The sequence below is a fragment of the Zingiber officinale genome, chromosome 4A, assembly GCF_018446385.1.
Source record: "Zingiber officinale cultivar Zhangliang chromosome 4A, Zo_v1.1, whole genome shotgun sequence".
NCBI classification, from domain to species: domain Eukaryota; kingdom Viridiplantae; phylum Streptophyta; class Magnoliopsida; order Zingiberales; family Zingiberaceae; genus Zingiber; species Zingiber officinale.
The window spans coordinates 140,181,802-140,198,032 of record NC_055992.1 but is presented as its reverse complement, the minus strand read 5'-3'; the positions used below and the strand labels follow the sequence as shown (position 1 = coordinate 140,198,032).

Here is a 16,231-nt window from a genome sequence, read left to right as displayed (position 1 = left end):
GTGCTATTTTGATAATAAATAAAAAAGGATTGGATTTTTTTATGATTTCAATAAACAAAGGTGTTTTTTAATTATTTTTCTCCAATACTTTGTAATTGTTATAATCAGATGGAATAAGGATAGTTTTGAGATGAGAAATAAGATGGAGTGTTATTCTGATTTTATTTGAATGGGAACACCTTGTAATTTTATATAAATTTAAAAAATACTTTTAAAGTCACATTTTAACCGAAACTAAATAAGAAAGGTACTATAAGAGAAATAAACTTTAAAAAAATAAACAAAATATTCTTTAAAGTAATATAAATTTTAATATAAATTTTTATTGAAATAAATTACATAATAAACAATCCATTTTCCGCTACCGTTGATTCCGGTCACGGTCACCTCCCCCACTTTAAATCCCGGTTACCATAACCACCCTTCCTTCCGGACCATGGAACCGCCCCGTGGATTCGCCGCCGATCTCGATCCCATCGCCTCTTGATCCCTTTTACCGCCTCCCGATCCGACCCCCGTAGAGGCTTGCCGCCTTCTCCTTCAGCGGCGACCGTCCGGGCTGCCTGTTGGCGTATTCGTGACGGAAGCGTCCGTCTAGGAACGTGGATATGGGGGATCTCGAAGGTGAGGGAGGCGGTGGCGATGAGGATGTGATGTCCACGAAGGAGGAGGATGCGCCGAGCAACGGCCTCTCCGAGAAGGCGAATGAAGTGGAAGCCAAGCCCGATGATGGAAACATTCGGGAGGCAGAGTCGTCGCTCCAGGAAGGGCTCTCGCTCAATTACGAGGTTCGGTCCCTATCGCCTTCTTGTTCGAGTTCCTAATTTGATCGTTGCTCCTGTTCTATGTAGAACTTTTATTGTGCATAGACCTCGTGTTGTCTCCCTACTTGGATTTCGTAGATTGGCCCCTTTTGCTGTAATCTACCAATATCGAGGCATTGTCTCTTGCAATGGCGTTATCTTTTTCTCAAATGGACGTTGTTAGGTTTCGGAATTGCTAAGCAAATTTTGCCGATAACGTTTATGAAGCATTTTGAACGTCATAGAAATCAAAACGATGTGACTAGTGAAAAATAAAAATTGAATATTTGATTCTTGTAATAGCTCCTGTGCGGTATCTCAATCTATTTGGTTTTCCTTTAATTTTGTTGAACTCTAAGATATGATTGGTTTCCGATTCTTGCATAGAATTTCTTGGTCGCACAGTGAAACTTTTGTTAGGAAAATAATTGTTTTTGACAACCTAAATGCTCGATGATGGTTGTTTGGCTTTTGGACTTTGATTTACAGATAACAATTAAATTACAATGTGATGTTAGATCTGCCTGATGCCATTGAGTATTATGGAATGACCGTCTGTATGATGCATGCTTCACCTTTTTATCAGATAATTAGGCTTCATCACTTAAATTTGTTTGTCCATTGCATGATAAAGGAAGCAAGAGCACTCCTTGGAAGACTTGAATATCAAAGAGGTAATATTGAATCTGCTGTTCGGGTATTCGATGGAATAGACCTTCAAGCTGCTATTCAGCGATTACAAAGTTCCAGCGATGAGAAGCCTCCTTCAAAGAGGAATAGATCACATGATGAATCTGTACATATGCCATCGCAACATGCTGCTAGTCTTGTACTTGAAGCCATCTATCTGAAGTCCATGTCATTACGTAAACTAGGCAAAGCTGCTGGTACGATCTTCTTTTCATCATTTATGATTTGTGCAGATTGCATAAGGCTCTCTAAACATTGACCACTTGGACTTCCTTTTTTAACTCTCTTTATGTTAGAGTTGTCGTCTAAGTTTCTGATACTTTCGAACCCTGAATCTTGAGTTACAAAGAGGTTGCCTTTCATCTTGCAGAAGCTGCTCAGGAATGTAGCAGCATCCTTGATGCTGTGGAAAAAATGTTCCAACCTGGCATACCAGATTTTTCAGTTGAGCAGAAGTTACAGGAAACCGTTAGTAGGGCAGTTGAGCTACTTCCAGAGCTCTATAAGCAAGCTGGGTGCTATCAGGAAGCTTTTGCTTCATACCGTCGTGCACTCCTAAGTCAATGGAATCTTGATGATGATTGCAGTGCAAGGATTCAGAAAAGATTCGCTGTTCTTTTATTGTATGGTGGAGTGGAGGCTAATCCACCTAATTTGGCTTCCCAAGTTGATGGTGCATTTGTTCCAAAAAATAATTTGGAAGAGGCTATTTTACTTCTAATGCTAGTGTTAAGAAAATGGTATCTGGGCAAGATCCAGTGGGATCCATCAGTAATTGAACATCTTTCTTTTGCACTCTCTCTATGTGGCCAAACTTCTGTACTTGCTAGACACATTGAAGAGGTCATGCCTGGAATATATCCACGGTGTGATAGGTGGTACAGATTAGCCCTTTGCTATAGTGCTTCAGGTGAAAGTCTTTCTGCATTGAACTTATTAAGGAAGTCATTAAACAAAGATGAAAGTCCTAATGATATCATGGTGTTGCTATTGGCTGCTATGATCTGTAGTAAGCGCCATTCTCTTTCTTCTGAAGGAGTAGAATACGCACAGAGAGCTATAGAAAATGCTCGAGTTGGAGATGAGCATCTAAAAAGTATAGGTCTTCGTTTTCTAGGTATTTGTCTTGGAAAACAAGCTAAGACTGCTTCCTCAGATCATGAAAGGTCTAGATTGCAAAGTGAAGCGTTGAAATCATTAGATGAAGCAATGTCTAATGACCGCCATAACCCAGATATACTTTTTGATCTAGGACTCGAATATGCTGAGCAACGAAATACTAGTTGTGCACTTCGATGTGCAAAAGAATATATTGATGCAACTGGTGGATCAATATCCAAAGGATGGAAATTGCTTGCTCTGGTTTTATCTGCTCAGCAACGTTACTCTGAGGCTGAAATTGTAACAGATGCAGCTCTTGATGAGACTGCTAAATGGGAACAAGGACCATTATTGAGACTCAAGGCAAAGTTAAAAGTCGTTCAGTCCTTACCTGTGGATGCAGTTGAAGCATACCGCTTGCTTCTCGGGCTTGTTCAGGCCCAAAGAAAGGCTTCTGTATCTTTCAATAATAGGACAGAGGTTTTCTTTACCTTCATTCTATCATGAAATTACTCATATTCTACATGTTTTTGCTTGTTCTTCTTGTTGCTTTAAAATGATGATTTTGCATGTGATGACAAGAATAACAATTGCATTTGTACAACTTGTAACTAAGAAGCTGGAAACCTTGATCTGGATAACAGTTGGTAAAGTTTAGGAAAGAAGTGGAAGAATGACCTTGTCATGATTTCAAGGTGCTGGTCAGTATCAATCGACATGACTGCAACTATTGTGAGCTCATTACTGATCGGTACCTAAATCCTAATGCTAATATTGTGGTGGCATGAGTAAATGCTGTTGTGCCACTTGTGCCGACATAATTTCAGTGGTATTGATATGTAGACTGCTATTCTCTTCCAACGACTCTTCATTTAATTTTGTTTATTAATCATGGGGAGGAGATTAGACATTATAAAAATAGAGTCAAGTGAAAGAAGGGAAGCACCACCACCGACAACAAAGAGAAGTAACTCCAAAGTCGAAGAAATCTAGATGCATCTATATTTTATACCTACATTTGTTATAGTTTCAATTATGTTAGTGCAAGTTGAACTCCTAATGGTTAACCAAGATATATTTATAGACATGTGGCAAAATCAATTTTAATATTAGATGTTGTTGGAGTATTTAGTTGGGTCTTGGAAAAATATTGACTGATTTCACGAGGATGGTACAAGAACCAATAATCTTATTTGATCTCTAATCATGTTAGCACACTTTAAAGCATGTTGAGTGTCAACATGGCATGGTATTGAAACTGTACCTCTTAGCTGAAGACAAAACTTTGGCATAGATACTTTAAACCTTAAGGGGGTGTTTGGTTGATGGGTTTGGGAATGAAGGAATGGAATGATAGTAAAAGATAATGTTTGGATTGTGGGGTTGGGAATGACAATTTGGGAATGATTTCTAGATTTATGGGAATCAACCAAACCCATATAACTAGGTGGGTTTCATTTCCATTCCCATTCCCATTCTATCTTATTATCAAACCCATACCCATAGTCATTCTCATCATTTAACCAAATGTCACCTAAATCTTAAACCTTGCCCTTTGTTGTAATGAACCCTTTTGAAGTATCAGAATATATTTACAGAGTGAAGATTTCACCAACAAAGTAACACAGGAAATGAAATTGATGTCAGCTTGTCCTGTTAGTATATCTAATGATGGATTCTCAGATTAATTTCTATCAGCATCCTTATTGTTAAGTAGTGTGCATATTAGGCATCCAGAGAATGCAGCACAGGATCTTTTTTATGCTCCCTTTTCTTCTTTGCTCAAATAAAGATAAACTTAGGCCATAACACAATTCTAGGATGTGTTAGCTCATTGTTCATGGCACATGTGCTTCTACTTTCAAGTCACAGTATGTTGTTAAAATTTGCTAGGATTCACACAACAAAATCATAATCCAAGTTGGCTTGATGCAAAAAGTGATAAAGGAAAATATGCTACACAGCAGAACTGCAGTATCCTCACAACAAAAGCATCCAATGCTGCTATTGGATATTAATTTAAAGTTATTGCTAATTTTGGATGCATTGAAGCTTGAAGTTGGCAACTCATTTATCACAGTATTCTTCTTTAACACACCCTCTGCGTTCATGTTTTTGCATTCGATCATTAATAAGTACCTAAGTAAAAAAATCTACTAAATACACATACCTGTCAGTGCAAGTATTTCTACATCATTCACAGGATGAGCCTGAGAGAAATTAAGGATCATATGCTAACTTTTTAGTGCCCTTTGCTTAATGCAATTATTTTATCTTTCAGTGCTGGAAGAAACAAAGTTGCTGATGTATGTTAATTATGATACATGATATGTTGTATTGATGAAATTTCATTAGATAGCTAATAGGTTAATAGCTTGGTTGGGTGGATATATAGGTCTGTAGTATATAATTTATAATATAAATGGTTTCCTTTTATTGTATGTTTTGTTTGGATCCAAGTCTCTGTGTGTATATATTCTATCTTTAAATTCTGACTTTTCTTTCAGCTTGAGGATGGCAAAGTCAGCGAGTTTGAAGTTTGGCAAGGTCTTGCCAATCTGTATTCGAGCCTCTCCCACTGGAAAGATGCTGAGATATGCTTGGATAAAGCTAGGGAAATGAAACCCTTTTCTGCTTCTATTCTACATGCTCAAGGTATTGAAGACCATATTTGTATTGGTTGGTTTCCTTTTGAGCTGCTTAGTACTTTATGTTATATTCACAGAGCAGTATTTCTAGCATTACGAAGGAATATTTTTTATTTCATTATATTCCGGATATCCAAAAGGTTTACAATTTCTCTTGAGATTTGTGGCTCTCAAGAGACTATATCCTCTAGTAACAAGGTTATTCACTTCTAAATTTGGTGGTACACAAAAAATGCCTCTTATTTCCAACTGTAGAATATTGTAAAATATTATTGCTTCCTTATATATGTATATATGTTTCTATTTTAATTATTTTTTCCCTTTTCTTAAATGATTGATAAGTTGTCTTTCCTTATTTTCTAAATGTGGTATCAACTACAAGCAAGGTTATACAATATTATTATTGTGAGTTAATACAATTTTAATTTCAAACATGGTATCAAAGTCAATCCTAGCCATTTCTCCAAACCCTTATTGTCTCTCCTGTCGCAAGCATTAACCGTAGCTTCTTCTTTCATTGTCTTTTGACCATCATCCATAAAAGTTTGTATAGTATCTTCTGGTCCCCTCGGTCTAGTGGCTAGCACATGAAGTGCTGCCACCATGAGGTATGGGGTTCGAATCTCGGCATAGCCGAGGTAAATGTCTCTCTTATGTGGCAAACACTATTCCAAAGACTAGTAGCCACCTGTGATTTATCTCCTCCGTGTGTTAGCCCTGAGATGGGTTGGCGAGGGCGCTGGGGGTGAGCATAATCGCCTTTTGCCACCATTGTATAGTATCTTCTGATCGTTGTCTCTATTCTCTACTCTCTACTCTCTACTCTCTACTCTCTACTGGTCGTTCATGCAACCTGTGTTGTCCATACAATGCATTCTGTCTATACACAGTGAAATTCAGAATGACTACAGAAAAACTTAGTTCCTCCTCCACAACATCTGACGTTGCCTCTCATTAAAATTCTATCGTTTCCAACCTTAGTGGAATATGACATGACCATCAAATGTTCATTACATGACAAACTCAATGGGAACAATTATCTCCAATGGTCCCAATCAGTGATGATGTTCATATGCGACAAAGGCAGAAAAGGATGATTATTTATCTAGAGAAGCAGCCCCTCCAAAGGTAGACGGCTCGCGATTCAGAAGTTTAAAATCATTATGTCATGGTTAATTAATTCCATGAATCATTAGGAGAAAATTTTCTCCTATATGGAACAATAAGAGAAATCTTAGAAGTAGTGAGGGAGACTTATTCAAATGAGGAAAATACCTCAAAATTGCTCAAAATAGAAAGGATTCTACATGATTTGCGACAAGGAGATTTGATGGTGAACCTAATATTTTAACACTCTCACACTATTGGCAGCAAGTTGATATGTGCAAAGAATATTTATGGAATTGCCAGAGTTAAGTAGGTTTATTGAAAAGAAAATAGTGTACAAATTTTTATTCGTGCTCAATGGAAATCTTGATGAAGTTTGAGGAACAATTCAGGGGATAAGGCCATAATTCAACGTTAGAGAAGATTTTTTAGATGCCCAGAGAGAAGAAAACATGAAAAAGATGATATTGGGTACTTTAGTCACCACACCTCAAGTGGAAAATTTGCCCTAGCTGCTTGTGCGCCTCAAAATCAAGACACTGACAATTGACAGAGGAGGGAACATCCATATTGTAAACATTGCCGCAAGCTTGGTCACATCAAGGAAATATGTTGGAAGATTCATGAGAAACCAATGGATTGCAAGTCCTCGCACCCACAAAAATGAGGTAACACTGCAATCAGAGATGAAAATTTTGTGCTTGTTGGGTCCAATCCTTTTGGCAAAGAAGAGTTGGAGATTTAAAAGTAATTAATCAAGCAATCATAAGCAACTGATTCTACTTTGACAATTAGGACCAAATCTTTAATGCAAAAGGTAATTCTACAAGTGTCTATAAATTGAATTTATGAATTGTAGATTCATGAGTTCTAGCCCACTTGATTGGAGATAGAGAGACTAACAAATTTTCAACCCATGCTAGAACATAACAGCTAGTATAACAGATGGATTGCTCTCTAAAGTAGTTATGACTAAAACAGTAAAAATTTCAAGAGAACTAACACTCAACTAAATGATGTTCTTTTAGTGCCTCAATTAAAATGCAATTTACATCAGTTAGGATTCACTCAAAATCACTATTGTGTCATTAAATTTTTTCTAAATGTTGTTAATTTCAGGTCTTGAACTCGGAAAATATGATTGACAATGCTAAAGAATACTCGAGGTGCTATCTACTTGAGACAAATGATTCTCCTTTCCATAATATCACTTATTTAGTAAGTCAAAATCTAGTTTTTATTTTTCCAGAAGAGGACAATGCTATTATGTTATAGCACTTAGGTTAGGACATCCAAATATATCTCAAGAACCTTTTCCCATCTCTTTCCAATAATAAAAATCCAAATGAGTTTCAATGTGAAATTTGTCAACTCCCAAAACATGTCCGAAATTGAAGAACCCCCATGTCACATCCTTCTTAAAACACACCCAACCACATCTCATATCTTCTATCCCTATCAAGTTATTCAGTTGCTCCACTTTTGTCCATCTCCATATCTAACATGGGGAAAACTTGATCCTAGAGCCATTAAGTGTATCTTCTTAGGATATTCTTTTCATAAAAAAGGGTACAAATGTTATTCTCCAATTGCAAGAAAATTCTATAGCTCCATGAGTGTTCCTGTATTACCTCAAATATGACATTCAAGGAGAGAATAGTTTCACACAAGAATATCAATTTTGAAGATCAATACAAGGATTAGTCACCTAGATATTCTCTGCACTTTATCAAATTCGGTCAATACCTAGATAGAAATTGTCCCTACTCACCCAGATGAACCCATGGTTCCATACCTTGACTCACCTGCAGAAATGCCTAAACTTCCAAATACACTTCCTCTTCTCCAACTGTTAGCCTTTCTTCCCCAACACTAATCAATTGAAGCGTTCTATAGACTGCAAATGATTCTTCACAATTAAATATAGAGAATATGGAAATGTCGATTGATTCAAGGCTTGACTAGTTGCAAAAGATTCACACAATCTTATAGAATCGATTACGAAGAAACTTTCACTCTTGTAGCCAAATTGAACACAGTTCGAGTCCTTCTGTCTCTGACTGTAAATCTACACTGGGCACTTCATCAATTAGATATAAAATGCTTTTCTCAATAGAGACCTAGTGAAAAGAGTTTACATGAGCATTCCTCCTGTATTTGAGTCACAAGCCACAATCAATAATGTTTGTAGGTTGAAACAATTATTATCTGGACTCAAACAATCCACAAGAGATACACTCAAGAGCTTACTAGCCAAAGAATTCAAAATCAAAGATTTGAGAAGTCTTAGGTACTTTCATGGAATGAAAAATCATAGTCTCTCAACAAAAATATATTTTGGACCTTCTGAAAGAAACTCAAATGCTTGGATGCAAGCTAGAAGAGACTCACATGGATTCAACAATCAAATTAGGAATCAAAGAGGATTATGGACCAGCTGATAAAAGCAATATCAGAAACATGTGGGCAAACTCATGTACTTATCACACAAGACCCTTCATTGACTACTCAATTAATATAGTGACTCTATTCATGAACAATCCAAATGAAGGACATATGGAGGCAGTCTATAGGATCCTGAGATATTTAAAACTAACACCAGAAAATATTTCTATTTTGAGAAATCAACAGATAAAAGCATTAAGATATGCAGTGATGTGGATTGGATATGATTATTAGTAGATCGAAGATCAACTTCTAGCTAGTGTACATATGTATAGGGAAAATTAGATAAATTGTGTAGCAAAAAATAGTCCATTGTGTCAAGAAGCGGTTCAGAAATTTATGCGAAGGAATGTGACTACAAAGATTTTAAAGGAGTTAACGATCATTGTTGACGAACATATGCAGATGTTCTATGACAATCAATCGGCTATCAATATCGTAAAGAACCCAGTGCATCGTGATAAAATGAAGCACATGGAGATTGATCATCACTACACAAAGGAAAAGATCAAACAGGGAAGAATCAAGTCACTGCATCTGCCAACTAGTCTTTAGATAATAGACAGTGACATCCTCACTAAGGCTCTACCAAGGAAGAACTTTGAAGATTCAAACTCCAAGCTAGGTTTAATCAACATTTACAACCCAGCTTGGGGGAGTGTAGAATATTCTACAATATTCTTACTTCCTTATATATATATATATATATATATTCCTATTTTCTTTATTCTTTTTTTTCAAGGAGATTTGATAAGGTTTCTTTATTTTTAAAATGTGGTATCATCTATAAATATGGTTGTACGATATTATTTTTGTGAGTTAGGTCAAATTTAATTTCCGATAACAACTTTTGTTAAGCTCTCATAGGAATAGGGCAATAGAAGATATCAACATATGGAATGTGCCAATAGCTCTGTGGTCCAAATACAGGTAGTTCCTTGTAGAACCTTAACTCCATGAACTGCTCCCAATAGGCATGTATTGCATTGTGACTCACACCCACTAAAGGCCCTTTTATAATCTTGTTTGTGTTCAATCCACCTGATGTCTCATTCGTACTTTCTAGTTTGTTTCATTCGACATTCGATTAACTTGGAGAAACTTGAAATGTTAGTTTAGTGGTCTAATTTCAGCATCAAAATGTGCAGGCATTGACTTAACTAGATGTCTGTATAGTTATAGAATTTATAGAAATTTTTTTGTTGCATTGAATCCACAAAACACAGATTTGACCATCTTTCGAGTTTCTAAAGTATGTCATCTTGCTATCTATAATTCATCAGGTCGTATTCTTGAATTGTGTCAAGAGACCAACCAAGGAGCATTGGGTACTTACTGCAAGGCCCTCTCAGCTGAGCTTGACCATGTGCCATGTAAAGTATCAATCGGTGCTCTACTGGCCAAAAAAGGCTCAAAATCTTTGCCTGTCGCTAGAAGCTTTCTTTCTGCAGCCCTAAGGCTCGAACCAACAAATCAGTCGGCATGGTATCATTTGGGCTTGATCCACAAGGAGGAAGGTCGTCTGAGTGACGCAGCAGACTGTTTCCAGGCGGCGTCATTGTTAGAAGAATCAGATCCTATAGAGAGTTTCAGTTCTATTACTTAACTAACCAAAGACAAGGTTTGTTACGTTTGCTTTTCTTTTACCTTTCACCATCTGAGTACATAGCTTCATTCAATGGATCTCTCTTGTACATTGTATTTATAGAGATCAGTCTTTGTCGACTTCTTGTTCTTCTTGGTTTTCTTTCTCATAGTGCAATATTGGTTCTTGCTGCTTTGGCAGCTTATATATCCTTATTTGAGTGATCCTTCAGTGTCTGTCCCAAAAATATATATCTATAGAGAGAGAGAGAGCCCCTTTTCTTGGTTTGCCTACTTATTAAATCTGGAGCACAACACAACATATGCACATTTAGAAGTCACTTTCAGAATATTCAACCCTATAGAAATTTGATTTGTGTCCCAATACTTGATTTTATTTTGCATGAGTTAATTAAAGCAAATAAAGGCATCTTTTCTATATTTGTTGAGAGAGAGAGAGAGAGAGAGACGGTAGGGATGGTAATTTGATAGAGAATTCGATATCTGATTAAAATGGAAAAATATATAGAGAGATTATTAATATCTAATATTTGATTCGGATATATATATATATAATTTTAATATATTTTTATTGAATGATAATAATTGAATAAAATGAAAAAAATTTATAAATATAGAAGATATCTGACCTTTTAATAGGTATGAATATATTCATCAGACATCCTATGTTCGATGAATATGAAAATGAAAGATATAAAATTCGATCCGAATTCGATTTATTATCATCCCGATCTATATCATCCCTGGTAGAGAGTCTTCTCTTAGTTTGCCTACTTATTAATTCTGGAGCACAACACATGCACATTGAGAAGTCCACTTTCAGAATATTCAACCTAAATTTGATTTGTGTTCCAATACTTGATTTTATTTTGCATGAGTTAATTAAAGCAAATAAAGACATCCTTTCTATATTTGTTGATATATAGAGAGATTAGTGATATCTAATATTCGACCTAAATATCTGATTATATATATATATATATATAATAAGTAATCTGGTGTACAAAGTTCTCCTCATGCGGGGTCCCGGAGAAAGATTTATTGTACATAGCTTTACCTTGTTTTTGTAATAGACTGTTTCCATGATTTAAACTCGTGACCTTTTAGTCATATGACAATAACTTTACCGTTGCGCTAAGGCTATATATATATATATATATATAAAATTTTAATATATTTTTAGAAGATATCTTACCTTTTAATAGGTATGAATATATTCATCAGACATCTTACATCCGATGGATATGAAAATGAAAGATATAAAATTCGATCCGAATTCGAAACATCCTAGTAGATAATTTGCCTACTTAGTAATTATGGAGCACAACACATGCACATTGAGAAGTCCATTTTCAGAATATTCAACTCTATCGAAATTTGATTTGTGTCCCAATACTTGATTTTATTTTGCATGAGTTAATTAAAGCAAATAAAGGCATCCTTCCTATATTTGTTGATGAACACTAGAATTTCGATTCCAAATTATGGATGCCAACACCAATAATTATTTTGTTTGGTCTAATGAGTTATATATATATATATATATATATATATATATATAGAAATGATATGCTACGGACCATTATTTACGGATTGCTACGGACTTAATACCATGTCATTTTTTTATTAAATTTTTATAAAAAATTTTCTCTTTCTTCTTTATTTTTTTTCTCCTCTTGCTTCGTTCGTTCTCAGCTCGTTTCGCCGAGAAGCAGCTCACGTCGCGCGCCCGCCACTCGCCCTGCCTCCGGCCGCCTGGACCCACCCATACTATAGGCCATGGGGTGAACCCGTCGGGGATCGCGGCATGATTCCGGCCACATCTCTATTCCCGCCGCGATAGAGGCGATTCCGAAAGTGTTGGGCAGGCGACTGTATTCCGGCGCGGTCGCATCTGGATTCCGGCCGTGATTGCGCCGGAATCCGGACGCGCCTTCGTCGGAATCCTGACGCGGGCGCGTCGGGACGCGATCGCGACGGAGGCAGGTGCGGTCGCGATGACGATGGCGCGATCGCGGCCGGAATCCGGTCGCTGCCAGACTCCATCCGATTCCCGGCCGGATTTCAACCGGAATCCGGCAGAAATCTAGCCGCGATTTGGCCACCACGCTAGCGACTGCAATCGCGGCCGGATTTCGGTTGGGATTCTGGCTGCCGGCGGGTGGTCGGCGGGTGGTGGGCGGCCGAAGGCGAGGAGGCGGGGTGACCGGTGGGTGGTGCCCGGCCGGCCAGCGGCGAGGCTGGCACATGCACACGGTGACGAGAGAGAGGAGAACGAGGAAGGTAAAAAAAAAATCAAAAATATAAAAAAAAAAAAAAAAAAACCAAAATCTGTAGGTCGCGGATGAGTCCGCACGCAGAAGTCCGTAATTTAACAAAACTATATATATATATATATATATATATATATATATATATATATATATATCCTTTGATTTATTTGGCTAAACGAACCGGTCATTATAACTAAATTTGAATTCGAAAGGTAACTCAAGTTTACTTGATTCAAAGAATCCGATATCAACAAAAGTAATAAAACCTACAAATAACATGTATCAAATGTATCTCTCCTCCTCTCTCTCTCTCTCTATCAAAGCTCGGAGATGACCTCCTCCGGTGACAACTTTCCGAGCATCATCTGCATCACCTTCACATGTACCTGCAGGCACACAATATTAATGTAGTTAGCCGCCTCACGGAACAGCCCTTCTATTCCTATTGCCTCACCATTTAGCACCACTGGAGATGATCACAAATCGAATTGATTCGATTATTAGGATAAAAAATTATTCGACCCTACTAGATTAGATAATATAATATTAGGACTTACATTCGACCCTATATCCAGCAGTTATTATGTATCAGATATCCGACGGATTATCAATTATTTAAATATCCAATCCTATGTCCAATGAAATATAAAATATAAATATAAAATAATAAAAAATAAAATATTTTAAAAATAATATTAAACATTACTCATTACACGTTGTAGTATTTAATCATCAATAGCTGCTACAACGTGTAGTAATTTATCGCCAGTAGTTACTACAACGTGTAGCAGCTTATCCGCAGTAGCTACTATAACATATAGCAACTTATCGATAATAGTTGCTACAAGTAGGGGTGATCGTGGATCGAGTTGGTTCGATTATTGGGTTAAAAAATTATCAGGTCCTACTAGATCGGATAATGTAATATTAGGACCCTATATGATATCCGGTTTTATATCCGATGGATTTTTTTCGATTCGATTCGAATCGATATAAATGGATTGATCGATTTGACGAATTAACTGTTCATCACTAGACACCACGCCTTCCGTGTCCTTATCCTCCTCCCAATCCCACCCTCCCTGCTCCCCTGGCCCACCATTCGCAGATCACTTGCCTGACCGACGTCCACTTCCGATCGCTCTCCGCCTCTCTCCACCATCGCAAGCAAAAAAACAGAGGCTTCTCCATGAAAGATTATATAAAAGAAGCGAAGCATGTTCTACTAAGGTAGCAGCACATGGATGCACATGAGCTTCCATGCACGCTGTGGCTAAGTTGGATGAATGTGATAGCCTCATAGACCTTAGTTTAAGCTTCGCCGCTAAGGGATTATAATTTTTCTCGTGGATTTGAGCCTCGTGAGAAAATTTTAAAATGGAAATGAGGATCCTGATTTTTCGGAAATGGGACGGGTTCGGGGTGGGTATGGAAATACTATCTTCAAACTCGCCCCGAATATTATTATTATTAATATTAATAAATAATAATATGATTTTTTTAAAAGAAATATTAATAATAGTATTGATATTAATATTAAAAATTTTGAAAATATTATTATTAATAATATAATTAATATTGATATTAATATTAATATTATCATTAATAATAATTATTAAATAATAATAATAATAATATAAATTAAATTTGAGAATGAGACATGGATGAGGACGGGGATGGGGATTTGATCTTCGTGGGTTCAGGTTCGGGGAATCCCCGAATTTGAAAAAATAAGAATGGGACGGGGATGAGAATGATAAACCCGTCCCGTCCCGTTCCATTATCATCCCTATAATTGCCGCCCTGTAGAGGACCCTTCGGTTGATCTGAAATTTCAGGATGCATAACATGCTTAGCTAACCACACCTTTCATCATATTTCCGCTATTAATTTCTTAAACCGGACCGAACGAACGAACTTACTTTACCACATTAGATGTGGAGATAAACTCTATTCAAAGCGCACGAACGACAAAGTATACTTTTAATAGCGTCGTTATATGGATTCAAACTCTTGACCTTTGCCCTTTGACCAGAAGCATTTTCGGTTGGTTCAACACTTAGGATGCATAATATGCTTAGTTAACCGCACCTTTCTTCATGTTTCCGTTATTAATTTCTTTAACCGAACCTAACGAACAAACAAACTTGATCACATTAGATGCGGAGATTATCTCTATTCAAAGAGTACGAATGTCAAAGTTAAATTACTTTTTATTAATAGTGTCGTTATATGAATTCAAAATCATGTCCTTCGGCCGAAAGCCTTTTAAATATAACTCCTATTACTAGACGAATAGGTGTTGATTATACGTTTTTTTATTGAACTTAATTGGATTGAAATGATGTTGAGTATAGCTTTCTCTATTGGTTGGATTGGACTAAACTTTCGATGCCTAGTTTACATTTTGTAATTTGAACTAGTCACTTTATCTTTAGGGCCATGGTTGTCTAATTGAATCCATCACAAAATGAGGCTTGATAGCAACATGGCCACTTGGACAACAATGTGACATAGAATTAGATGCTTGAACCATAACTTCTCGCGCAAAGAGAATATGACCTTGATCGGGAATGACAAGATCGAGAATTATTTTCCTTTCTAAACGAACCTCTCGAAGAAGAGACAAGTCTCTGTTGGTCGAGACATTTGCGACTTCAAGCATGCCCCAGATACGGTGCATTAGTTGTGAGAGATCGTTTTGTAATCATCTTTTGAGGCCTTAATAAAGGTCAACTAATCGATTGGCATAAGAAAATTCTCATTCTTCTTAAAAACATGTTCATTCGTGCTCCATTGTATTTAGATATATCGAACATCTATGTCGGGAACATATAACATTGGAACACACTCTCAGTATGCACCCAGTTCATTTGACCAACTAGACCAAATCTTTCATTGTATCGGGCTACATTGAACCGCAAACCTCAACACCAATATTTTAAACACATCATATCGACTCGGGGTTCTTAGTCGATTGATCGAACCACCAAGTCTCCTTCTCGACTGTGAGACTTCTTCAACCAGAACCATTTGGTTGTTGCCATGTGCAGTGCAAGCCACAAAGGAATCATGGCAATGGATTTGTGTGTGCTGTTAGAGCTCTTTGGATCAATTATGTTTAAGCCTGTCAATTAATTATGTTGTGTCTGATTAAGAGAGAGATTAGATGCATATATACCAAGCCAAACAGATTTTAACTGTGTTAAACTTGATTATTTACTTTTGAGTTTGTTCGACTTTGCTTATTAAAAATTTTATCGAGCACGGCAAACAAATGTTGTTGTATTTATAAATTAGTTAAACATTTATCTAATTTATGAAATTTACATTATTTTTAACATATTATAAATAAATATTATATCATATAAATTTTATATGTTTAAATTAAAAAATTTATACCATGCAATTAGGGCAAATTGAGGGATCAGACAAACTATACAATCCTAGAAATCCGAACAGTCTAAACGAATGGATGGGGCAAGTCGTGTGACCCGATTAGTAGGACCGGATGAACGAGATGACGAGAAACTTCTGATGCTGCTATGAACTCCGAGAA

At 36.7% G+C, this 16,231-nt stretch overlaps 1 protein-coding gene across 1 annotated transcript; it reads left to right on the top strand.

Annotated features, from left to right (window-relative positions):
* Positions 1-417: 417 nt before the first annotated feature.
* On the top strand, positions 418-10,586 carry LOC121971486 (protein NPG1-like). Its single transcript, XM_042522782.1, has 5 exons — positions 418-788; positions 1,438-1,690; positions 1,864-3,074; positions 5,102-5,249; positions 10,078-10,586. Exons 1-5 carry the CDS (start codon positions 609-611, stop codon positions 10,398-10,400), a joined length of 2,115 nt encoding a protein of 704 aa, XP_042378716.1. The 5' UTR covers positions 418-608; the 3' UTR covers positions 10,401-10,586.
* Positions 10,587-16,231: the final 5,645 nt, after the last annotated feature.